This window comes from Schistocerca piceifrons, chromosome X (genome assembly GCF_021461385.2).
Source record: "Schistocerca piceifrons isolate TAMUIC-IGC-003096 chromosome X, iqSchPice1.1, whole genome shotgun sequence".
In the NCBI taxonomy this organism is placed as follows: domain Eukaryota; kingdom Metazoa; phylum Arthropoda; class Insecta; order Orthoptera; family Acrididae; genus Schistocerca; species Schistocerca piceifrons.
The window spans coordinates 712848483-712874743 of NC_060149.1; the positions used below are offsets into that span (position 1 = coordinate 712848483).

General features: G+C 44.2%; 1 protein-coding gene across 1 annotated transcript in view; it reads left to right on the plus strand.

Moving 5' to 3' along the window:
• Positions 1–4076: 4076 nt before the first annotated feature.
• Positions 4077–26261, plus strand: part of LOC124722664 (inactive phospholipase C-like protein 1) — a 342264-nt gene continuing 320079 nt past the window's right edge. The window contains exons 1-2 of the mRNA XM_047247809.1: positions 4077–4202; positions 16438–16531. Of these exons, the coding sequence (XP_047103765.1) occupies positions 4077–4202; positions 16438–16531 (220 nt within the window). The remainder of the gene's footprint in view (positions 4203–16437; positions 16532–26261) is intronic.

The following is a 26261-nucleotide window of genomic DNA, read 5'->3' on the forward strand; positions in this document are numbered from 1 at the left end:
CTATTACTATATATCGACAAAACGAATACCGCGCGAGACTAATTTGGGACCGCTCTGTTTAATGGGCACGTCAAATTCCGCTTTAAAAACCATTTTGTTTGTAACGCGAAACAATCCGACGATTTTCGTCGACCCTTGGCATCACATGAAAGACGTGATGACCAGCATTTGTTTTGGGTGACTCCACCTACACTTTGCAAATACGGAATTGCATATATCTGAGAAAACACAAAAAAAATGCGCCTGACGACTGTCAAGTGCGACAGGGTGTTAAAAATCTATCCAGTATTACAGGAAATTATATTATGCACGAAAACGAGACTAAAATATCTTATGACCATGGGTGCTACAAAGCACACGTCCTGTAATACGAATGCGTGTTCATAGGAGGTGCTCTTGTGATGTCATCCATGGCAATACATTACTTCTCCTATTACAGATGACTACCCGACAATTAACATTAGTTATAGCCCCTGGCATGGAATACTGCGAGGTAGGGAGGCATCAGAAACATGCAGTTGCGGTTATGAGCACCGTTGTTGCATTGCCGCTCCGTATCAAACCAGGGTCGACAGCTTACTGGGAAACTGCCATGCAGTATCGATCGAAGCATTAGTTGACTCAATGTTCTGCAGTGAGTTGTTCCGTTTACGCTTTGTGATTGTACTGTACTCCTGATACATCTGTCTACATTCGCGTACATTTCTCCTAACTCCGGGTGCGTACCGTGATGTTTGGCCTACTTACAGGTCACGTTTAAAGCACATGTTATTGTGATGTTCGTAGTGCGGTATAACATGTTTTCTCTCTTGCAGATACTCTCACATAACCTAGCAATGGAAGCATTATTCCAGATGGGAAATAGAACACGTGATTTACGGCTACGGTTTAGTAGAAGGAGCTAATCTGAGAGCCCGTAAGCTGTATACTGAACGATTTCCAACATGCAGGATACCATCTGCTAAGCTGTTCAGCCGATTGTTGTAGCGTCTCGGGGAAACAGGTTCCGTAGCACACAACAAATGAGACAGTGGAACTGCTCGTTTAGTTCGCACGCCAGCCGCGGTGGTCTAGCGGTTCTAGGCGCGCAGTCCGGAACCGCGCGACTGCTACGGTCGTAGGTTCGAATCCTGCCTCGGGCATGGATGTTTGTGATGTCCTTAGGTTAGTTAGGTTTAAGTAGTTCTAACAAGGGAACCTCCCCATCGCACCCCCCTCAGATTTAGTTATAAGTTGGCACAGTGGATAGGCCTTGAAAAACTGAATATAGATCAATCGAGAAAACAGGAAGAAGTTGTGTGGAACTATGAAAAAATAAGCAAAATATACAAACTGAATAGCCCATGCGCAAGATAGGCAACATCAAGGATAGTGTGAACTCAGGAGCGCCGTGGTCCCGTGGGTAGCGTGAGCAGCTGCGGAACGAAAGGTCCTTGGTTCAAGTCATCCCTAGAGTGAAAAGTTTACTTTCTTTATTTTTGCAAAGTTATGATCTGTCCGTTCGTTCATTGACGTCTCTGTTCACTGTAATAAGCTTAGTGTATGTGTTTTGCGACCGCACCGCAAAACCGTGCGATTAGTAGACGAAAGGACGTGCGTCTCCAATGGGAACCGAAAACATTTGATCGCAAGGTCATAGGTCAACCGATTCCTCCACAGGAAAACACGTCTGATATATTCTATACGACACTGGTGACGGCATGTGCGTCACATGACAGGAATATGTTGTCGACCCACCTAACTTGTACACTTGGCGAATGGGTAAAAAGATTCTCCTACCTTGCCCGATTTAGGTTTTCTTGTGGATGTGATAATGACTCCCAAAAAAGTGATGAAAACATGAGTTTGTCATGTAAACCGAAAATAAAAAATTAAAATTTTCAGTCTAGGGAAGGCTTGAACCAAGAACCTCTCGTTCCGCAGCTGCTCACGCTAACCACGGGACCACGGCGCTGCTCAACACATAATCTCCTTGATATTGCATATCTTGTGCATGAACTACTCAGTTTGTATATTTTGCTTATTTTTTCATAGTTCCACACAACTTCTTCCTGTTTTCTCGATTGATCTGTGTTCAGTTTTTCAAGGCCTCTCCACTGTGCCAACTTATAACTAAATCTGAGGGGGGTGCGATGGGGAGGCTCCCTTGTAAGTTCTAGGGGACTGATGACCACAGATGTTAAGTCCCATAGTGCTCAGAGCCATTTGAACCATCAGTTCGCACGCCTGAAATAGAGGAGCGTGTTCTACGGGCAGTGACGACAATCCTGGAACCCGTGTGCGACGAATAGCAACAGCTGAAAGTGTTAGTCATCCTCTGGCCTGCGCACTACTTCATGAACAATTGTTGTATCTGTACCACGTTCAGTGCGTCCAGGCCCTTAGGAAACAAGACGATCTGGCCAGAGTGCAGTTCTGCCAATGGCTCTTGCGGCAGTGCGATGCAGATCCACAATTTGTCTCCCACATTTTGTTTATTGATGAGGCAGAGCTTACACGAGATGGCATTGTAAATTCCCATAATCAGCACGTGTTAGCTGACCAAAATCCCCACGCAGTTCAAGAAACAAGGCATCAGGTTCGATTCTCACCCAATGTATGGGTAGGCGTTCTTGGCGATATTACGTAATATGAACAACCAGTAATGGAAATACAATCGCTTTTAATTTGTCAGCTTTTAAAGAAGACTTTTGTACATCGTGGACGCAAATTATGGTCCCATCGAAATTATTTGCAAAGCACGTTGCTAGCCCTAATGATATCTAAGGCCCTAACAAAATGCAATGGACCTGAACTTTGCTAGAATAATAGAAGGTATTAATCGATGGAACCACTGGAGAAAGGTACACACAAAACAAGTTGGAATCTAGTAGATGCACTGGTGTGAAACAATTCATGTCCACGACATGCAAAAGGTTTCTTTAAGAGCTGATCAATGAAAAGATTGTATTTCCATTTCTGTGTTCTTAGTACGTAACTGCAAATGCTTTGTACAAAGACCCAGTGTAATCGCTATATGACGATTAAGACGCCAGATACCGTACCACGCAGAATACTTTTAACAAAAACAAATAAGCCCCTACCCAGAATCGAGCCCTCCTCCTGCATGGTAACCCAAAACACTATCCACTGCACCAACTGCACAGCACTTCTGCTGTATCCTCACAAAGGTTGTTACCGTACACGTGATTACAGTGTTGTCAGACTGCCTATCTTTAACGTCCATTTACTGCCAGAAATACGCGCTGGACGAAATTTTCTGACAGACAATTCTGAATTGCCAGTATATGAGGAATCGCGCTAGGAAGTCAGAGTGCGCGAATTTTTCTTCGCCCTGTATAATAATCGTCATGCCCAGCGGTTTCGTATGTTCCGGAAGTGCCGTCAGTTATCGCCTGTACTTGCGAATTCGTATATTCGCTCTCCTTTCTAGGTTGGTACATTTCATTTGTACTCTGACAACACACTCAAGTGCCGCGCGGGATTAGCCGAGCGGTCTTAGGCGCTGCAGTCATGGACTGTGCGGCTGGTCCCGGCGGAGGTTCGAGTCCTCCCTCGGGCATGCGTGTGTGTGTGTTTGTCCTTAGGATAATTTAGGTTAAGTAGTGTGTAAGCTTAGGGACTGATGACCTTAGCAGTTAAGTCCCATAAGATTTCAAACACACACACTCAAGTGACGAGTTTTCAGTTAAAAGGGGCAACGGTGGAGACTCGAGTTGAGTCTTCGAGCATTCGGAGACGACGAGTTCGAGATGACGCCAAAGGATTCGCTGGCTAATTAAAAGCAAGTTCACTTCTGATCTCTAGTGACGGCAGCCGCACAGCGTAGTGGAGGCCAGCAGCGAGTGTTACGGGCAGTCTACAAGGTGGGTAGCCGGGCTCAGGCCGAAACCAGGATCTCTGAAGCCGAAGTAGTGTCAGGTGCTGGCGCGCGCTAAACGCTTTCGATGGGGTGGTCTCGGTTGGACTCCTGAAAGCAGCACGCTACCTGACTCCAGCAGGCTCGTGACTGCATCTAGTAGCGGGTGCGACTGTGGAAGTGATCAGCTAGTACAGAGAGGGCATCTGCGCCTGAGATGAAGTTGAAGTCAGGGCCGGAGCTGAGGTGCAGTACGTCGCCAGAAGTGGACATGTCAAAAGCCCAGTGTGATGTCAGGGCAAGCCAGGTCCGGTTGTCGGGTGGCGAGACACAGGTCCTCAGTGTATGTGACCTTCAGCTAGGCTGCAAGCCTACATATACCTGTTCGGGCGGCACTGTGGTGTTGGAATGCCGTGCTTGCTACCACGTATGTCTGGAAAGCGCTACTCCAGCTGGCGTGGAGAAACTCGGCCCGTTGTAAGACAGAGTGCAGCTAACGCAGAATGCCGCTCTCGCAGTGTCTGCCGCTGGAGCTGAAGGAGAATTTCCGCGACGCTTTAGTGGTTACTAAACGAACCTGTAACGAAACGAACTGCTCTCCTTTGAATAATCTCTATCTCTTCGTCAGTCCTCTCTGGTACGGATCCTAGACTGACGAGAGTATTCAAGTATCGGTCGAACAATGGTTTTGTAAGGTACCTACTTCATGCGTGGACTACATTTCCTGCAGTACGCAATGGTAGGTAGCAGTATTACAGTGCCTGCCATTGGATTTTCGTAGCTAGCACCCCCCTCTTCCGGCTGATGTGGCCCGCTTGAGCCGTTGACATAATAAAGCGAACATTTTTCCACGACACAACTTGCAACAGACTTACGCCGAGTGACTGCTTCGGCATGCGAGCTTGCCGCAGCCTCTCCCTACTAACAGCCAAGCACAACACCTAGCAAACATGCAGCGTATCTTACTCCGTGTGATACGGGCGTAATACAGTGAGTAGCCCTGAAGCACTCAGCACACATTTCTGCTCGCATAACTTGTGGTCTGATGCAGTTGTGGCTCCAGCACAACTGAAGGCGATGCTGCGGAAGTGGGTAGGGAAAAGAGCTGTTTCAACAAATGTGCTTCTAGGTACCTACTGAGTGTAATTACAGTTGAGGAAACGAGTTTCTCATCAGTTTCCGCTTTGTTGATGCAGATTGCCCTATTATTGTGGAGATGGCTTTTGCAACAGACGCAATACCTAAGTGACGTCAGAGTGTTTGTATGTTACTCTTTATCTTATATTAATGAGTTAAATGGTGGTCACTGTCTGTAGCATGTCAAACCATGATACTGCATCGCCATCGGCACTACTGACGTCATTTCAAACCTCTCTCGTCAATGACATCTTCCCTCTACATCTACATTTACATTTGTATTCCACTAGTCGCATTACAGTGTGTGATGGAGGGTACTTTGTATACTTCTACCACTTCCCCCTTTCCCTGTTCCAGTCACAGACGGTTCGTGGAAGAAGCGACTGCTCGTAAGCCTCCGTGTGAGTTCGAATCTCTCTACTTTTGCTCTCATGATCTTTTCACGAGATATATGTAGGAGGAAGCAATACATTAATTAACTATTCTAGGAACCTACGCTCTTGCTACTTTAACAGTAAATGACACCATAACGCAGAATACATTTCTTGTAGTGTCTGCCGCTGGAGTTGACGGAGCATTTCCGTGACGCTTTCGTGGTTACTAAACGAACCTGTAACGAAACGAACTGCCGCTCTTTGGATCTTCTCTGTCTCTTCGTCAGTTCCGTCTAGCACGGATCCCAGACTGACGAGCAGCATTCAAGTATCGGTGGAACGAAGGTATTGTAAGCTATCTCCTTTGTGAGCGGACTACATTTCCTGTGGATTCTGCCAGTGGCTCTCAGTCTGCTATCTGCCTTTGCTGTGAATAGTCCTATGTGGTCGTTCCAGTTTAATTAGCTCCGTACACATAGTCCTTGATATTTTCTGGTTGTGGCTGATTCCAGTGATTGTTCTGCTATCATGTAGCCATACCGTAATGAGTCTTCCTTCTCAGTTGTTAACATTTCCCAGGCCTGTACGTCAGTGTCGGTTGTTAATATCTACTCTAAACTTGTTTAATCCATTCCTGCATATGCCGTTTGTTATAAGTTTCAGTAGCTTGTATCCGTATTCCAGTTAAAAACCGTGTTTCGCACTGAGTGGGTTAATGCCTCCTAGTTTCCACTAGAAGAGAGGATCTGGAAACCACTACGTACTCAGGGATCCAAAACCACTGCAGTCAAGCAGTGCTGATGTTTTCTTTCACATTGTATGTACGATGGCGCGCTGAAAAGTGGTGCCTCCGAATTTTTTATGTGAAAGCTCTTAGTGTTTTTTAAATAAGAAAAACGTCATTAGCGTTCTCCGTCTGTACTCTTCATGTCTACATCCTTGCAGCCTTCTGCCACTGGAGGGCTCCGAATTGCCGGCCGAAGTGGCCGTGCGGTTCTAGACGCTGCAGTCAGGAACCGCGAGACCGCTACGGTCGCAGGTTCGAATCCTGCCTCGGGCATGGATGTGTGTGATGTCCTTAGGTTAGTTAGGTTTAACTAGTTCTAAGTTCTAGGCGACTAATGACCTCAGAAGTTGAGTCCCATAGTGCTCAGCCATTTGAACCATTTTGAAGGGCTCCGTATTGTAACATAACTATGACGGTGCGAAAGAAACAACGAGCTGTAATCGAGTTTCGAATTCAAAGGGTTCGTCCACACATGGAGCACCCTCTCATTCAGCATGACAATTTCAGAGTACACTTGAGCGCTGTGATATCTGCAACAGTTCGACACCTTGAGTTCACTGTCGCCGATCATCCTTCATACAGTACCGATTTGGCCCCGTGCGATTTTCATCTGTTTCCAAAAGTTAAAGAACACCTTCTAGGACTTCATTTTGATAGAGATGAAATGGTGCAAGCAGAGGCGACGTTGTGGCTCCACCAACAAGGTCAAACATTCTACAGTGACGGTAACAACAAACTGGTCTCTCGTTGGGAGAAACGTGTTCCTTGGAGGGGTGACAATACTGGGAAATTAATATACGACCTGAAGAATAAAAATATAAAATGTTAAAAACGTTTGTTTTATTTAAAAACCTTTAAGAGTTTTCACATAAAAATCAGAGGCATTACTTTGCAGAACGCCCTCGTCATAGACCGCGTCTATTGCACAACCTATCTGCAAGGTATAGCATATAGAGTTACATTTGAGTTTAATGTAAATACGCTACTAGCTAAATTGATGGAAATGGAAAGTGACACACCATGACCACATTGACCGAACAGTGCTTCAGTGCCTGTGGAATATTTTGATTAAAACTTCATCCTTATGCGAGCTTATTTTCTGTAGAGGAAACAGCCATTCCTACAAGCGAAAGGCGTTGTGACTACATGACAGCTGATGTAGGTGCATATTGTAACTGGAACCTTTCGGGCGGATATCGCAGTAGACTGTGCATCTCATCTCCATCTTTCAGGGTTTGAGCAGGGTCCAAACAATGGTGTGAAGGACATTGGGTCATCACACCGACAAAGTCCACCAACAGTTAGCTGTAGTGCAGTGCAATGGAATGTGCGTGTGGCTAGGCCCCCCCGTCGAGTAGACCGCTTGATTGGTGCAAGTCTTTCTAGGTGATGCCACTTGAACGCCTTGCCCGTCGATGAGGATGAGATGGCGATAAAGACAACGCACACTCTCCGATCGGAAAAAATCTCCGACCCGGCCGTGAATGGAACCCGGGACCCTCGCATGGCATTCTGCTGCGCTGACCAGTCAGCTGTGGGGACGGTCAGCAGCAATGCAACGACTGTACAGCGAGTGCTAAAAAGGTAGTCTTGGGACAAAAGTGTGGCTAGAAGAGCAAACACAATCCTTCCAGTACTACAGCACGAGGACGTTGTAGGATTTTTCGTCTGGTTCTGAAGAATAGAAGTATGACAACAGCTGAAATTCGGGAAGAGGTTACAGACAGTGTCACCACGAACAATCGGGAGCAGGTTACTTGAAGTTGGGTTGAGGTCTCGAGTTGATATCGGTGGGTCGTTAAACCCTAATCTTGCTTTCTTCCTTCTTTCTTCACGTGGGAGTATTCCAACAAGGTAATGTAAGACCCCACACTGTAGTTGACACCACAAACGCCTTGATGAATGTACAGATCCTTAACCAGTCTACTCTGTGCCCAGATGTCACGCAAAAAGCATATCTGGGGTGATGGGGAAGTGTATACATTCATACTAGCTTGCCGCCAGCAGTCTTCATAAAGTAACACAGTAAGTGTTTGACATAGCAAGAAACTCCTGAAGATGAGTTTCAGAAGGCATCTTCTTCCATGTGACAATGAATACAAGAGTGTATTAAGATCCATTGGGGTCACAACTCACACTGGTATCGATGATGGCCTTCAGCTCCGAATGGAATGAAAGTTTAATTTTGTAATACCCGTTATGTGATGAACATTTCCACACAGGTTTGACAAATATCAACCGTTTCAATCATGGTGTAACACTTCCCATTTTCTTCAGCGTAGTAACAACGGTGTACTTATCAGTGCAGAAGTGTGACTAGAGATTCTGCCTAGTCCCACAACAACAAGACAGTTAATTATGATTACTACATTAAATTTCATTTAGGAAAAGTACTATCAAATAAATCAGACACTGCATTACTTGGTCACTGGCCCTAAGGGCGAGAGGGACGTTTAAGCAAGAACTGGTGCCTTAGGCTTTCCCAAAAGACAGACTGGTATGACTTAGCCGGGCTGTTTGCCCCACATAGGAAGGGGTTGCCCAGTGTGAAGTCTGACACACAACAAGAGGGACGCCACCAAGTCACAAACACCTGACGACACTTGAGGGAAGCACAGGCTTTCCTGTTACAAACAAGTTGGTTTGTTGTTGTATGGCTGCTTTCTTGAGAACTCAGGCATGCATACCAACACATGAAATAATTTTGTGGGGAAATTGCAGGCAGTGCTGGGAACTGGCACAACGAGCAACATACAAGAACCAGACAGGAATTTCTGCGGTACACATCAGCCACTGCAAGACTGGAAAACTTCACCCTGCACAAAGACTGGGAGACATGGCTATGCAACGTCGATTGCTCATTGAGTGGGATTGAAAACTGGCTCCATTCATTTCTGAGGGAGACGAATATAAAAAATTCAAAGGAGGAGCAGCCGAGAGAATCCTTTAGATTCAGAGAACAATCAGACATGCAGGCAGGAGAGAGATGCAACTAGGCAGAAAATGGGTAGTGAAGAGTCGATGACGAGGGAGTAGTCAGTGAGTTAGCAATGCAGAGTCGGAGGAATCAGAAGAGACAGAGAGTTTACCATTTGGAGCCATGCCAGCCCATTGTCGAATCAGTCTTCAGACTCTTGAATAAGATCCCTCCTTTCCAATATTCATTGTCGCTTTGTGACATACTCATTTCCTGTTCCATGTTGAGCAGATTTACCTTACTGTTTGGTACTTGGATCTTTAAGTATTCGACTGCTTCTGCCTGTTTGATCTCAGCTCCAAATATTTCGATAACACCGCTTTCGCGAGACAATTACCATAAAAAAAGACGCTGGAAGCACAATCACAGGAACACTGTGCTGGCAGTCGTACGCTATCTGAAGGATTAAGGCTAGCGCTCAGCCAGTATGGAAGAACGAATGTTTTAAGTGGCCCAGGGGCGTCTTCTCAAAGGCACAGAACAAAAAAGATGAAAGCTGCCAGCTGTCAAGTAGCCGCCACACAAACAACGAGGTGTTGACCTTGTGTCTGCAGCACACTTCTTCATGTAAAACTGACTCCAACGACTGTTGAGATAGTCCATTCCCCTCCTACTTGCCCAGTTACTAAGTCCTGTTACGCCCAGGCAAATTGGCCCCGATTTTTATATCTGTATCGATGAGATTATAATAATCGGAAAAGTTTTCCTATTTCAAATCTTCAATTAATTTGTCTGATTTGCATATCAATTTCTTCTCAATTTATTAAATTTTGGCGCCCAACGGCGGACCATTTGCATGTTAATTTCCCTTACAGTGTTATGCTGGTTCGAGACTTAACGAACAACACACTAACCTGTGGACTATTCCTACTAGAACAATACAATTAACGTATTTAAGAATAATATTTGTAAATATCGCACATGTTGTTGCACGTACAGAAGATTTTCAAACCATTTGGAGGACAAATTCGAGTTATACCGAGACAGCTGCAAACTGAACGGCATGAAAAAGTTCTGTTTAACGCTTGCAGATCAAATTAGCAGATTCGTTTTTCAGTAATTATTTTCATTTCAGGTTCTTACAAATTTACTAGGGCTTTTCATATATTTGTCGTTAAGATATTATCTTTAATACTGGATTATTAGAGCTAAGAATAAAAAATAACACTATTAGGTAGAGAATATTTAGTGTATCGAGTGTGTTGAACGTCCTGCTTTAGACTAAAAAAGAGGACAGGTATTGTATAACACTTCAACTGGATTACAAAACAATAACTAAAATAGGATGCATATTGTGCAACACAGGGTGGCGAATCAAACCTGAACCGAATCCTTGAACTGGGCTAATGAGCATGGACCTAGAAAGCTGGAAATCCTGAATGCGTCCTATCGAAAGTTTCCCAACTACGTTTAGGCGAATCTTGCTCTGATTTCCCGCTTAAGTAGATTCTTAACTGGTTAGCCACATGAGTCTGAAAAACACAATTCACGAAATTTTCGGGGATTCACGACGATTGAAATAAATTTTATTAAAGAAGACCATTCTATACAGACACAGGTGCCAGGCCTGGAAGGAGGAATGACTTAACAGGAAAGACGCAGCAATGCAGACTGAAAAATAGTATTGTTGTGATACTCTCACAGAGTATGTTTCTCACGTCAGGTAGCTTTCTGCTGAGAATATTGTACAGGATGAACCTGAACACACGTATTTCTTTCCCCTATTTATCTTAGTATCTATATTGCACCGAAAATAATTGCAAAATAGTACAATGTGGTGTGTGTCGTATATGGAAACGGACTTCCTCAAATCGCATGGGGACCACACAGTGCCGGCCGCTGTGGCCGAGTGATTCTAGGGGCTTCAGTCCGGAACCGCCCGACAGCTACAGTCGCAGGTTTGAATCCTGCATCGGGCATGGTTGTATGTGATGCCCTTAGGTTAGTTAGGTTTAAGTGGTTCTAAGTCTAGGGGACTGATGACCTCAGATGTTACGTCCCATTTGAACCATTTGACCACACAGCTATCGGATTTTTGTAATTTTTTGTATTTATTGTACGTGAAGTTCAGAACTCAAATATTAATCTCCCATAATATGTCGATGTCACTCGCAAAAATTCTCGAAAATCGACTTTGAAGTTTTCCGACCACCTTTAATATGCTAAAGCACGGTCCGTTTTTCTCGATAGGCCATGTGAGACGTCCCCTTAGAAAAATTGTGAATTACTGTGCTGGTAAACTTCTACGTTATTTGAAACAGAGACAGCTGAGTAAAACTGAACGTACTCAGACATTTCTCTCTTTACTTATTCTGATCATCACTAAACTGACACTCAACATTTTTAGCGCAACGCAATGTGACTTTTAATAATCCCTACAAAAGAATGGCCCTGACTAACAATAACCGATACCTTTCATGAATTACTCACCTCACAAAAATCTTCGTTACTCAAACTACTGCAATACAGCGAGCGCCAATACTGCCAGCTAAATAAAAGATTCAAACTACTGAAGGCACTTCTACTGATAGGCATAGTTAGCAAATGAAAGATTTTGATAAAGAACAAACAATGTATTTACCTTAATAACGTTCAAAAGTGACATTCAATTAAACAAATTTCCTTTTTCTGACGGACACACGTCCAGACCGTCCGCTCAAAACTCTGGCATCTCTCTCCCCACATCCACCACTGCTGGCGGCTGACCTCCAACTGCTCAACGCTACCCGCTGTTCACATCCAACTGCCCAACACTACACAAGTGAATATGCCAACCAGCCACAGACTGCACACAGCACAGTCAGTGATTTTCATACAGAGCGCTACGTGGCGTTACCAACATAAAAACGCAAACAGCCTACTTACACATGTGGCTGTGTGGTTCAAATGGCTCTAAACATCTGAGTTCATCAGTCCCCTAGACTTAGAACTACTTAAATCTAACTAACCTAAGGACATCACACAAATCCATGCCCGAGGCAGGATTCGAACCTGCGACCGTAGCAGCAGCGCTGTTCTGGACTGAAGTGCCCTGAACCGCTCGGTCACAGCGGCCGGCGGTTGTGTGGTAGAATGTTCGCCAGCCACGTAGGGTTTTTAGGTTGGGTTTGTGGCTGACTCAGATTTTTAAACAGAGGTGCATGTTCTGCTAGCAATACTGTGAAGTTTAAAACATATAACTGCTGGGTGGGGTCTCCTTTCGGTCATTATTTGTTCGTTTTTTACGTCAGTTGGAATACCTACATTATTTAAATATAAATTCATCAAATATTAGCTAATCAACAGATATGTAATTGCTGTTTTTATGGAAAGTGCATGTCTTATTACTAATTACATATAGCCCACAAAAATCCATTATTCATTGCAATAGAAGTTCTTAATTACTGATCTCTTATAAAAGATTGTATAATTTAAAAAAATCACGAATTATGTTCTTTCTCATTCTTCTGTATTTTAAGCTTCATGGAACATACAGGTTTATTTAATATTTTGACAGGCCTGGGAACGAAACCTACGCCACACAAGCGGTAGGCGAGCGTCCTACCTCACAGCCACACGACCTGTCGAGAAAAATCAACTTTGCTTTAGCGTATTAAAGACAGACGGAAAACTTCAAAGTCGATTTTCTCGAGAATTTTTGAGAGCTGCATTGACTTGTTTTTACCGATTGATATTTAATTTCTGAGCTTCACGTACCGTAAATATAAAAACTACAAAAATCCGATCGCCATGTGTCCCCTTGTCAGTCATGGTACTTGCTGCTGACGACAGTAATGCTTGCTTTACTCTTCGCTCTCGAGCTTGAATTCAGTATTGCTCGCTTCTGCTTCGGGTTTGTGTCTCTGGCAGAGTTACTTCTTAGTTAACTGTGATACACAGCGGTATGGATAGGCCTAGTAACGAAGAATTGGCCAATATGCACCTCGTGTCAGGGCTCATGAAAGCAATAAAAGAGCGGCACAACGAACATTATGCTTAGCCGTTGCCGCAGTGACGACAACCACATCAGTGCTTTTGTATCTGTACACAGGGGCTTCTGTGAATCAGATACTCTTGTTTTACCGTCACTGCTTATTACATGAGTTCTGACGGATGCGAACAGTCTCTGAAATTTTGTGGATGGAGATCGGGTAACGTCTGTATTTTATTATATCCCTCGAATCGCTGGTTTTCCACAGCAGTGCTACTTTAACCATATAGCACTCAACAATTTTATTGCCATCTGTTATAATGAAAAGGGCAAAGTGTCATTATATGGAATACACCTTCAATCCAAAAAGTTCCGAGACTTATTTTATTTCTGACATGTAAGCGGCTTCAGCGTATTAACTACGGTGCCAGTGTGAAGTAACAGCAGTAAGAAAACTCTACATCTACATAAAATTCCGCAAGCCACCTTACAGTGCGTGGCGAAGAGTATCCTGTACCACTACTTGCCATTTCCCCTCCTCTTCCACTCGCAAATAGAGTGAAGGAGAAACGACTTTCCGTACGCCTCCGTATGAGCCCTAATTTCTCGTATCTTATCTTCGTGGACATTACGTGCGATGTATGTTGGCGGCAGTAGAATCGTTCAGGAGTCAGCATCAAATGCCGGTTCTCTAAATTATCTCAATAGTGTTTCTCTAAAAGAACGTCGCCTTCCCTCCAGGGGTCCCATTTGAGTTCCCGAAGCATCTCCGTAACTCTTACGTGATGTTCAAACCTACCGGTAACAAATCTAGCAGTCCGCCTCTGAATTACATCGATGTCTTCCTTCAATTCTACCTCGTGCGGATCCCAAACACTCGTGCAGCGTTCAAGAATAGGTCGCACCAGCACCTTATATGCGATCTCCTTCATAGATGACTCGCACTTTCCTAAAATATGCATTCGACCAGTCACTTGTGTGGAGGCAGTGTTAAGTAGTGGACGTGCGACACTAATGTGTTAACACCGTTGCGTCACAAATCGCAATGGAGCAACATCTCTAAATGAAGAGTTCAAGACACTCTTCAGAATTTTTTGAAGAAGGTAAATGTGCTTACAAAGCTTTTCCCCCCACACTGTGAATCCCAGATAACAAGCGACGACGCGTTTGCACTTGATCGAAATGCAAAATTCTGATAACCCTTTTCTGGGAAAAAAATTATAACGGGTGACGAGACTTGCTATTATCGATACGAACCAATCACAAAACGACAAAGTGCAGAAATTCTTGCGAAGCATCAATGCTTTGACGACATAACCTGTAACATTACCGGGTAATATGCCAATAATGTTACCCCTGTGAAAGGATTTTTTTAATTTGTGACCGTGACGGCATAGAATGGTAAGGTATCTGACTAATTTTGTTTCCTTGAAGGTTTCTATGCAAGAAAAGCAGTAGCAAGGTAAACGGGAATCGAAACAAGATTCTATGAGTAATCTAGTAAACTGTAATTACGTGAAAAGAAACGGTCGCCAGCTTCATTAGGCAAAGTTGTACCCAGTACTAGCATGGTTCATAAAGAAAGTTAACTATTGGGGCTGACTTTACTTAATCTCATAAGATACAAAACTGTAGCACAATTTAGGAAGGAATCTACTAGTGATCTGACTTGAACTACACAGGAGGAGTATTAATGCGTTTGGGCAACAACTGGCTTCCTATCTGTACGTTACAGTAGGAAGATGATTATAGGTAAACGATTACTAATGGTGGAGCACTACTGACATGGACAAGAGGTTCCTTGGTCAGTTTAATTATAGGACATTACTTCTGTTGAAATAGTTATGAAGTAATAGTACCTTTTTTACTGATTACTATTTGCATTTTCAAGGGACATTCACTTCCTTACATTTAGCTCAAGTTGAATATGTGACACACGGATCTAGCATAGTTTGAATATTTGTAGCTAGCTGCTTACTCTTGATTGCTGTTATTGTAATATATTTAAATTTATCGGTAGATTCAGATCGCGGTTGAACCCTTCAGTCACAACACATATGGGAAACACTAACTACATAACACACGAAACTGTAAGCACTATTATTTCAATAAGAAAAATCTTTGAACCGAATGTTTTTAACTGTCCATTTAAGAAAACTACGTGGAGTATTTCAAAACTTATGCTCACTAAATAAGTATGTACTTAACAGCTCCGCAAAGCTTATTAACTTCTGTTAAAGACGATAATTGCTTTTCAGTTCGGTAAAACAGGATACTTGGATTCATCATAGCACTTGGGATAGGGCCCTGTCTAGGTAAATGACTAAGGATAAAATACGGTGGCTCAACACAAAGTTTACACACAAAATTATTATTGGAAACGAAACCATGTAATTTGTCCTTGCATTTATACAGTACTCAACTGATAATTTGAGCTGAAGGTGGTGGCAGCATCGATCTCCTGTGCTATTCAAAAGAGGGAGGCAAAAGTATCCATGGCTCTTCCTGAATAACAAGCTCTGAAAATTCCCTTCTTAGCGTCAGATTTTCGTAGTACAGAACTAACCAAATTATGCCGTGAATAATAAGCCGAACTATTTCCGCATCCGAGGCTATATTACATAATCTTGCTGTATTTCTTGCTTCTTTCAATTCACAAGATGCTCACTCTTTACCTGCTAACCACCGACTGACTCATGACACATAGTAACGTTGAATTTCGACCGCCAGATCCACCTGTTCTATTCCCGCCTAGTTAGTACCGTTGCGAAGGGACTTCCCTCCAAGTATTACATGATTGGAAACCTAATTCCCCTATGCGTGAAACAGTATTAAAATTAAAGTTTTGATCGTCACATTCTTTTACAGAACAATGATTTTGAAACTACATCCATAGATTAATGTCAATTACGTGAATTATCAGAAACAATAAATAAAACATTTACATGTGCGTTACATGAAAGAGCATGATTATACAGAAGTCACATTAAGTAAAGACACAAACAAAGAAGTTAGATAAAATCATTATTGGTAATGTAGGTAATAGTGTTACAAAGAGATATTCAATCCATTGTGGTTCGCGTGTTGAACAACATCCCAAAGAAGGAATTTGACAGTTTTTCATGGTTTTATAAACGTTCTGCGCGTTTCAGTCAAGTGGAGGAGAAGACCATGTAGAACACCTGAAATCTGAAAACTAACATCTTTATGTTTCTCTATTTTTATCAACCGTTTGGAAATTTTTTGGGCTGATTGGGTACAAAGAATCATTGTATCATGCTTTGTCTGTTCGGTACATTAGTGATAAAGTTTTCTGTGCTACTATATAATGATTAAGTGTGTGTCGATTACATGAAGCAAAATTTGTCTAACGTCTTACCTTCGTTTTTACAGCTGAAAGACGTAACACTGGAGAGATGTATGGAGCTCATCAACAACTATGAGACTACAGAAGAAGGTCGCAACAATAAGTACCTGACAGTCGATGGTAAGTGCTACAAAAATTAAAATACTTTTTATATTGGCCATGGACTTATAAAAAGTGAAGATATGTTTCTCTTCGAAATTGTGCGTAATTTTGTAGCAATCAGTTGATCAAGAGCTGAACTACGATAGCAGTGAGATCAAAATGCTTATAATGCAATAAGCACACCAGACAAAAATAGTTGTCCTAAAAGAGAAACCACGATAATGCTATGTAACACCTCCACTAGCCTTTTGGCCCAACCGTTTCTTTAAGTATGTCATATCCAACTGAGGCCTGTCATTAATGGTTATATCTGGTAGACCTTCCAATTACTGCTAATCACCTGCTGATCCTAATAGTTCCAGTCGTTTCTATGGGATTGATATTGGGTGGTTTAGTGGGCCAGTCCAGGTGTGATATGGTGCCTATGATTGCGTTTAGGCTGCCACCTCGCAGCTCGCTGGCATGGTACGCCGATGATGAATCAAACCTACTGCGTCTTACGGGTCCATTTAACCTGAAACATCCTCGCTTGCCCCGCTGCTCGCTATGGTCCCCGCCGCATGTTCGGAAACTTGAGGCATTATTGGTTGCTTCAAGGTCACTCCAGCAGTGCCGCGTTTGACGCTGCTAGCACTCTGCTCGATATGTGAATTCCTGCAGGATAATTACTCCCGGCGGGTAGCAAGCAGTGAGGCTGTAGCGTAAATGCAACTACTACGATACCGGCTAGTAGCGAACAGGGAGGTGCCTGCAGCGCGGCTGCAGCATAAACCTACCCTCAGTGTTAATAAAGCCGCGACTGTATTCCTGCAACCCACTGTACACAGGTTTTGACATTTTGGAAGACGAGCGTGTCCATAGTATTTTCATCAAGAAAATGCAGATGAAAAAGAGCAACATACTGCCACCGAGAGTGTTGAAATAAGTGACCTGGTACATGTCGACGATAATTTCAATATGTGGGCTCAGCTTATGGTACAATGTCACCTCCAAAACATCACAGAACCAACTGTCTAGTCTTAGCTAGACCCACCATATACTGATGGTTAAATGTCTCATTGGGCTGTCAGCGCACTCAATGTCTAGAAACATTTGAAAAGGAGCAATAATCGCAACTCACCAGACCACGCAGTGTGCTTCCCTTCAGCTACTGTCCAATTTCTGCCATTTGTAGCCCATTGAAGACGTCCAGTTGTTTGTGCCACTGTGAGCAACGGTCTACAGCGAGGTTCCCGCATTCAAACGTCCATTACATCCAGTTCCCTTTACAATATTCCGTTGGAATTTATTTAGATGGACGGCATTCATTGATAACAGCCATTACTCTCAGACTTGCAACCGACTGTCATTGACGGTGTGACGGTCGCCTCAAGTTCCTGTCCGTTAGGACCAAGCGAAGTGGCGCTGTGGTTAACGCACTGCACTCGCATTCGGGAGGACGAGGGTTAAAACTTGCGTCTGGCTCCACTGATTTAGGTTTTCCGTGATTTCCCTGAATCACTTGAGACGAATTCCGGGAAGGTTCCTTTGAAAGAGCGCGACCGACTTTCTTCCCCATACTCCAACAACCCGAGTTTGTGCTCCGTCTCTAATGACCTCATTGTTGATGGGGCGTAAACCACTAATCTCCTTTTGCCCCTTGGGACATTTTGTGACCACTGTTCTTACAATCTGTTGCGTGGCTGCAAGTGATGCACCATTACTTACGTAAGCGGTGGAGAGCTACATGACAAACTGGTACCAGTATTAGATACTTGGTTCCATCTGTAGCGCTCCAAACCGACCATTGTGCTGTTTCGATGGGTTGTCTAGTTATAGGTCTGGGAAGCTTACATTCAGCAGTGTCATTAGTTCTGGCAAAATCGAGCAAGGCTGTAACTATAATGGTGTCTGTTGTTCTAGTGGGCGTGACAAGATCTCTGTACTATGTCAAAATGTTTACGATTGACCACTCATTAGATAGTGTTCTAGGATGTGGATTAAAACAGGTTATAGCCTGTCATTTAGAGCATTTGGAAATCATTTGGGATAACCCATCCAACAATGCGCGGGCCAGAGCGCAGCACTGTCGCTGCTGGAATATATTCTTCGAGATTTGCTGTCCCTGTTAATACATATCGATAAAAAATACCGCACTAAACTAATCTGGGACCGCTCTATCGAACGGGCACTTAATATTCCGCTTTAAAAATCATTCCGTTGATACTGGGCGCCACATGAAAGACGTGATGAGTACTATTTGTTGGTGCTGACTCCAGCTACATAATACAGAAACGAAATTGCAAATATTTGCTGAAATAAATTGCAAAATGGCTCTGAGCACTATGCGACTTAACTTCTGAGGTCATCAGTCGCCTAGAACTTAGAACTAACCGACCCTAACTAACCTAAGGACATCACACACATCCATGCCCGAGGCAGGATTCGAACCTGCGACCGTAGCGGTCGCTCAGCTCCAGACTGGAGCGCCTAGAACCGCACGGCCACTCCGGCCGGCAAATAAATTGCATATATGTACACCAGGTGACCTACGCAAGTTGTCGTCTGTAGATTTATGTTTCCCGCATACGCTAGTGGAAGAAGGATCCCCTCGTCACTGCTGTCCGAAGGGGAAGTGCAATGCAAGCGAACATCCACCGAGCTGTGCCGCCATCTGCGTCCGTTTTCCTCCTGGTTTCGCTCCGACAACGTCGCGTGGCCGTCTGCTTGTAGTTCGATTCGGGTCTTACACTCTAACAGGTTACAACCGCAACATACTCCACCAAAGACTGCACATACAGCGTGTCTCAACTAACTCTGGCACCTCAAATATCTCTGGAGCAACAATAGATATTCAAAAACGGTTTTCACCAGCATGAACGTACGGCAGGGGCTTAGGAAACCAAATACTATGCGAAATTTTGAAACGTAAACAAATATTATTTTCAACACAAACTTGTGTGTTTTTAAATGGATACCTCCTATTATTTCGTACGCAACCAATAGCATGAAAAATCACTAAAATAATGGCGTTGCTTGCATCGCAATACGTCAATTACATCCCGAGAAATTGCGAAGCGAAGTTGACGCTTGAAATAAATGAAGCCCACAGCTGCCGCACGTCATGAGACTCAAGTGTGAACCTCACGCTGTCTGTTTCAGGGGCTCACACAATGGGAAGGTACGCACAATCCACAAAAATAAACAAGTAACACGTCCAACGCAAAGTTACGGTTTTCAAATTGTAAATGTATGTTTATTCTAGCGAAATGAAAGCTACAGCTACAATTAGAGATAACACACTTGAAATCACTTTGCTAAATACATTTACTAGTGCCCTATCGGCCACAGAAAATGTATTGTTGAGCATTATATCCAACATAGAAAATACACCCACATCTTGACCAATGAAACTGTCACGTCAACATATGTTAGAAGTGCCCCCGCCGCAGTAATGCGATGTTGCATATCCTCTACTGTCGTTGGGGGCTCTTGATACACGCTCTCTCTCATTTCGCCCCAGAGAAAGAAGTCTAATGGCGTCAAGTCGGGGGACCGTGCTGGCCATAGCACAGTACCTCCCTGCTCCACCCACTTATTTGGAAATGTCGCATCTATAACGTCTCTGTCAACTTTTGCATTCTGTGAGGGACATGCATCATCTTGGAACCACACTGATGGACAAGTTTCCAATCCTAGATCCTCCATGAGGAGCGCTAGTGTGTGTTGAAGAAATGACGCATATCGCTGTCCATTCAATGTTTCACGGTAAAAATAGGGACCTACAATACAGTTAGCAATGATACCGCACGAAACATTGACTCTCCACTGTCGTTGATGAGAAACTTGGGGAATCCAGTTGGGACTTTGCACGGACCAGTAGTGCATGTTCCGCATATTCACATTACCATGATTTGAAAATGAAGCCTCGTCCGTAAACAACGATTGCTTAGGAATATTGGATTACCTTGCAACTGCTGAAGTGCAAAACGACAGAATACAATGCGGGATTCAAATTCATTCCCGTGCAGTTCTTGGTCCAATGAGATGTTGAACGGATGAAACCGATACCGATGCAAGATTCTGCACACACTGCTGTGGCTTATTCCTACACCTCGTCCCATTTCTCGTACATTCACCTGAGGACTGTGGGCTATAGCAACCAGAACAGCAATTTCGTTTCCATTGCCAGTCGCTGGTGTTGTACGTCGACGTTTTGTGGGCGCCTAGCTTCCTGTTTCCGTGAGTATCTTGCAGATGTTGCCAATGGTTCGACGTGACGGACAGCATACAGTGTCAGAGCTGCAGTTGCATTTCTGTGAAATTCACCATAAATTAAAATAATATCTAGTACTGAAGGCCGGCATATCGACTAGATGGCGGCAAATGTAACAAGCCACAAGAAAACAGGTTTTAATGTGGCAACGTATGTGAATTACGTTACAGTATGAGAGCAGTTCAGCAGACCAGATTAGGAGACACTTTTACACTGAAGATAGAGCATGCCATGGTGGTATTGGTATATTTACGGCAGGATACAGGCGCAACTGCAGGCAGCCCCTGCTCTGAGCACAGTACTACATGCGATGCATTACGTCAGAAACAGTGAGGCCGTTGCTATCCTTTACAAGCCACATATTTCAAAACTTATGAGGTATAGAAACGTGAAACCAAGTGTGTTCCGACTAATTGTACCTCTAGTTGTCATTTCGCAACAATAAACATTATGCGCAGGACATCCATCATTCTGATACCGCATTATTTGACGAATTATAATAGGTGGACCGGTTCCAGTAAGTTACAGCGCAAGAAGGGGCTAAACTATTCCCCTTTAGGACTGCCATCAGTTAAAAATGGGCCAATGATGTGTTGTCATACGATACCACACCATGCATTAACACCCCACTGACGTAGTACGTCACTCACATCACGATTACCGGCAGCGTGAGGTGCACGCTTGAGTATCAGGGCGTGCGCTAGCTGTGCGCTTCATTTATTTCAAGCGTCAAATTCGCTTCGCAATTTCCCGGGATGTAATTGACGTATTGCGATGCAAGCAACTCCATTATTTTTGCGATTTTTCATGCTATTGATTGCATACGGAATAATAGAGGGTATCCATTCAAAAATACACAAGTTCGTGTTGAAAATAGTACCCTACGTTCATGCGGGTGAAAAACGTTTTTCAATATCTATTGTTGTTCCAGATATATATGAGGTGGCAGAGTTAGGTGAGACACCCTGTATATATGAGGTGGCAGAGTTAGGTGAGACACCCTGTATATATGAGGTGGCAGAGTTAGGTGAGACACCCTGTATATATGAGGTGGCAGAGTTAGGTGAGACACCCTGTATATATGAGGTGGCAGAGTTAGGTGAGACACCCTGTATATATGAGGTGGCAGAGTTAGGTGAGACACCCTGTATATATGAGGTGGCAGAGTTAGGTGAGACACCCTGTATATATGAGGTGGCAGAGTTAGGTGAGACACCCTGTATATTATACTGATCTATGGGGAGACGCGCATCAGTGCACCTGAGGCCCGAAGGCTTTATTCGCAAAGTTTTCCAACGCAACGCCTACTTTCTGCGCATGTTTTTAGACGTACAGAGATACGTTTAAGAATCGAGGGAGCTCTCAAGGTACAATATGTAGTGGAAAGACCAATGTGCGACGCACTCGATGTGGCCCGGAAAATTATTATTTTGGACCACATCGCACGTACCATAAGCAAAGCTTAAGTGAAAATAGCGCCTACGTACAATGAAGTATAAACGAAAGTGTTATCGTGCTATTGCACTTAGGTTGCAGTATTATTTGTACCTATAACACTTGGGGAGTTGGAAAATAAGTTTCCCCTGTCGACTGTGGTCAGAGTTGTGTGTGAAAGGCCGGCCGGGGTGGCCGAGCGGTTCTATTCGCTACAGTCTGGAACCGCGCGACTGCTACGGTCGCAGGTTCGAATCCTGCCCCGGGCATGGATGTGTGTGATGTCCTTAGGTTAGTTAGGTTTAAGTAGTTCTAAGTTCTAGGGGACTGATGACCTTAGAAGTTAAGTCCCATAGTGCTCAGAGCCATTTTCTTGTGTGTGAAAGGAAAAAAAAAGAGAATGAGACATTAAACATAAGACATATCTTTATTTTTCCATATAATTTCCAAGTACATTGAGACATTTGTCATACCGCTTTATAAGCTTCAAAAAGCCTTCCAGGAAAAAATCAGGGCGTTGCATACAGAAGAAGCATTGAACGGCTTGTTTGACGTCAGCATTGCTGCCAAAGCACCTTCTGGCGAGAGTCTTCTTCAAAGCAGAAAACAGATGGAAGTCACTTGGTGCGAGATCCCGACTGTAAGGCGGATGGTGTAGGCGCTCCCAACCAAGAGTTGCAATAAGGTTTTGCGTTGCCGTCCCCGTGTGTGGTTTCGCATTGTCATCCAACAGCAGAATGAATGGTAGAATGGCTCTGAGCACTATGGGACTCAACTGCTGAGGTCATTAGTCCCCTAGAACTTAGAACTAATTAAACCTAACTAACCTAAGGACATCACAAACATCCATGCCCGAGGCAGGATTCGAACCTACGACCGTAGCGGTGTTGCGGTTCCAGACTGCAGCGCCTTTAACCGCATGGCCACTTCGGCCGGCCCAACAGCAGAACACCAGATCTGAGAAGGCCAGGCCGCTTTTTCCGAATCACCTCTTTCAATTTCGACAGAGTGGCGCAGTACCGCGCAGCATTGATGGTTGCATCCTCCAGAACGTCCAGCAGCAAAACTCCTTTGGCGTCCCAGAAAACGTTGAGTAGCACTTTACCTGCAGACGGAGCGCTTTTGAACTTCTTTCGGACAGGTGATGACGGATGTTCCCACTCCATGGATGCGGCCTTCGATTCGGGCGTGTAATGGTGGACCCACGTTTCATCCCCCGTCACAGTCCGAAACAGAAGGTCATTGGCAGATTCGTGGTAACACACGATCTGTTCCACGCTGAACGCCATGCGTTGTTCCATGTGTGTCGGGGTCAGTTGGCGGGGCACCCATCGTGCTGACTCCTTCTTGTGAAGAAGAATGTTGTGGATGATCTTGTGAGCTCGCTCATGTTCGATTCCAAGTTCTGCCGCTACTCCATCGATGGTGATACGCCTGTTCGCTTTAATCATTTCATCCACCTTCCTGATATTTGCATCTGTAGTGGCCGTGCGCGTCCGTCCAGGTCTCAGTATGGCCTGCACCTGCTGACATCCATCACTGAATTGCTGGCACCATCTCCGCACCATTTGCCTCGACATCACACCTGACCCATACGCCTCAATAAGGCGGTTATGAATTTCTGTGCCTGATACTCCACGTGCCCATTCATAGCGGATAACAGCTCTCACTTCCGCCTTTGACCACAATTCCAAAACGCACCTATTCTCCATAGCTCCGGGAGAATACGGAGCTGCTGGCCTCCGCTTTGTACAGGCATTGCGACAGCGCCAGTTGCTTGATCGCGGTCGACCTCTACCCAATGGTGTATCGGTGTCTTGCACGTGCGCGCTCACCTGCCGTGCCGTCTTTCGCCCATATCACTTAACTCTGCCTACAGTCGACAGGGGACACTTATTTTCCAACAACAATAATAACACAGTTATGGTAATTATTATTAATATTACGAAAGTCATTATATCTCGCAAAGTAATACCCATTTCTCATAGTAATTATGAGAAAGAAGAGCTGCAGTGGACCTGGGGATATCGAGGTCTTCGGTACAAAGGATTTTGGAGGAACGAAACTGGCATCCTTTTAACCTGCACCTACACCAACAGCTATACGGAAACGATTTCCAAAATCGGGAAACGTTCTGCAGATAACTTGTAAACAAAGTAGCCGTAAATCCGGATTTCATCAGGCAAATTCTATGAGAAGATGAACGCTATTTCGCCGATGACGCCCCAGTACAATAGACACAATCTACGTTACTGGGTTCCTGCAAATCCTCACTGGTTCCGACCACGTCACATGCAAGCACTCTGGGATATTAACGTATTGAACCAGTTTATTTGGCTCCCAGACTAACTGGTAGGCTGCATTTGCAATTCCTACAGAATGGGCTGAGTCTTGGGCATCTCCTAGAACACATCCCTTTCCAGTTAGCTGTGAGACACTGGTTTCAGCACGATGGTGCAACACCTCATTATTGTAGACGGGTTGGGAAACGTCTCAACAATGTGTACACCAAATGGCGGATAGGTCATGGTGGTTGCATTAGATGACCAGCGAGATCGTCTGATTTAACACTCTTTGATTTTTTCTAATGGTGTTATATCAAAGGCAAGGTTTACGAAACGGAACCGGAAAATCCAGATGTGTTAAAAGTACGACTGTGACGCCTTGCTCCTCAGTATCTGTAGAAATGTTAAGGCGTGTCCATGATAATACCGAGAGCCGCTTTCATCAATGCGTCCAACAAGGTGGACATGCATTTGAACATTCGTATTATGAATAAAGCAATTATAAAGACCTGTCAGCTTATAACATAGGTTTAAAGGAACATCATTTATGATATTCATTATATTCGTTGTTCTTTACTGCAGTCAAAGATATGATAGTACTTGTGTAACACTGCCAGTTGCGTGCACAAACTGATGCATTATGTGTTGTTAATAAATTAGCTGTTATATGTTGACATTCCTTGAAACAAATAACTAACATGCTTTCCCTTGTACGTATTGTTTTGGTCATGGACAATCATTCTTCTACACAGACACCTTTCTTGATCCCAGGAATGGAACCCGGCACCCGTCTTACAGCAATCAAGTTTTCTAGCGACGAGCTGTGGGGCCAGTTACACCTAGGAAGTATTTATTTTCAGGTGCTAGTCTTACGGTCTCTTCTCTGTTGATGTGGAGTCCCATTTACTGTTCTGGGAGTCCCCTTTACTGTTCTGCTTAGGCAGACCTTTCAGCGTATATAGTATCCAGGATTAACTAACGTCAACGGAGGACGGCGTGTGTAGGCCACATGGTATATACCTGAGAGCATGTGGTTAGTAAACCTCGCTAGTCTAGTGAAATCACGTCGTTCCAGCGCCGGCTAATTCAGTAAAAAGACGCCTACCGCCGTCAGTATGTGTCAGTGGCCATTTTGTCTCTATTTTGAAGCAAAGACTTAGAAAGACCCTTTATGCATCAGGTGCGATATGTACATAAACAGATGGCGGTAGCATGGCATACACAAGATATAAATGGGCAATGCAATGGCGGAGCTCTCATTTGTACTCAGGTGATTCAGGTGATGGCTCCATAATGGTGTGGGTTGTTTTTACATGGAATGCACCGGATCCTCTGTACCAACTGAACAGATCATTCACTGGAAATGGTTATGTTTGGTTACCTGAAGACCATTTGTGACCATTCATGGGCTTCATGTTCCCAAACAACGATCGAATTTTCAGGGATGTCAAAGCGCCATGTCGCCGAGCCACAATTGTTCGCTACTTGTTCTAGACAATTTGAGTGAATGATTTGGTCACCCCGATCGCTCGACATGGGACATAATCGAGAGGTCCGTTCACGCACAAAATCCTCCACCGGCAACCGTTTCGCTATTCTTGATGGTTATAGAGGGAGCGTGGCCCAATATTTCTGTAGGGAACTTCCAACAATTTGTTGGTTCCGTGTCACATAGAAATTCTGAACTACACCGGGCAAAAGTGCTTACATTGTCCCTCACCCCCCCCCCCACCCCCCCGCGCCCGTCTATCTCTCTCTCTCTCTCTCACACACA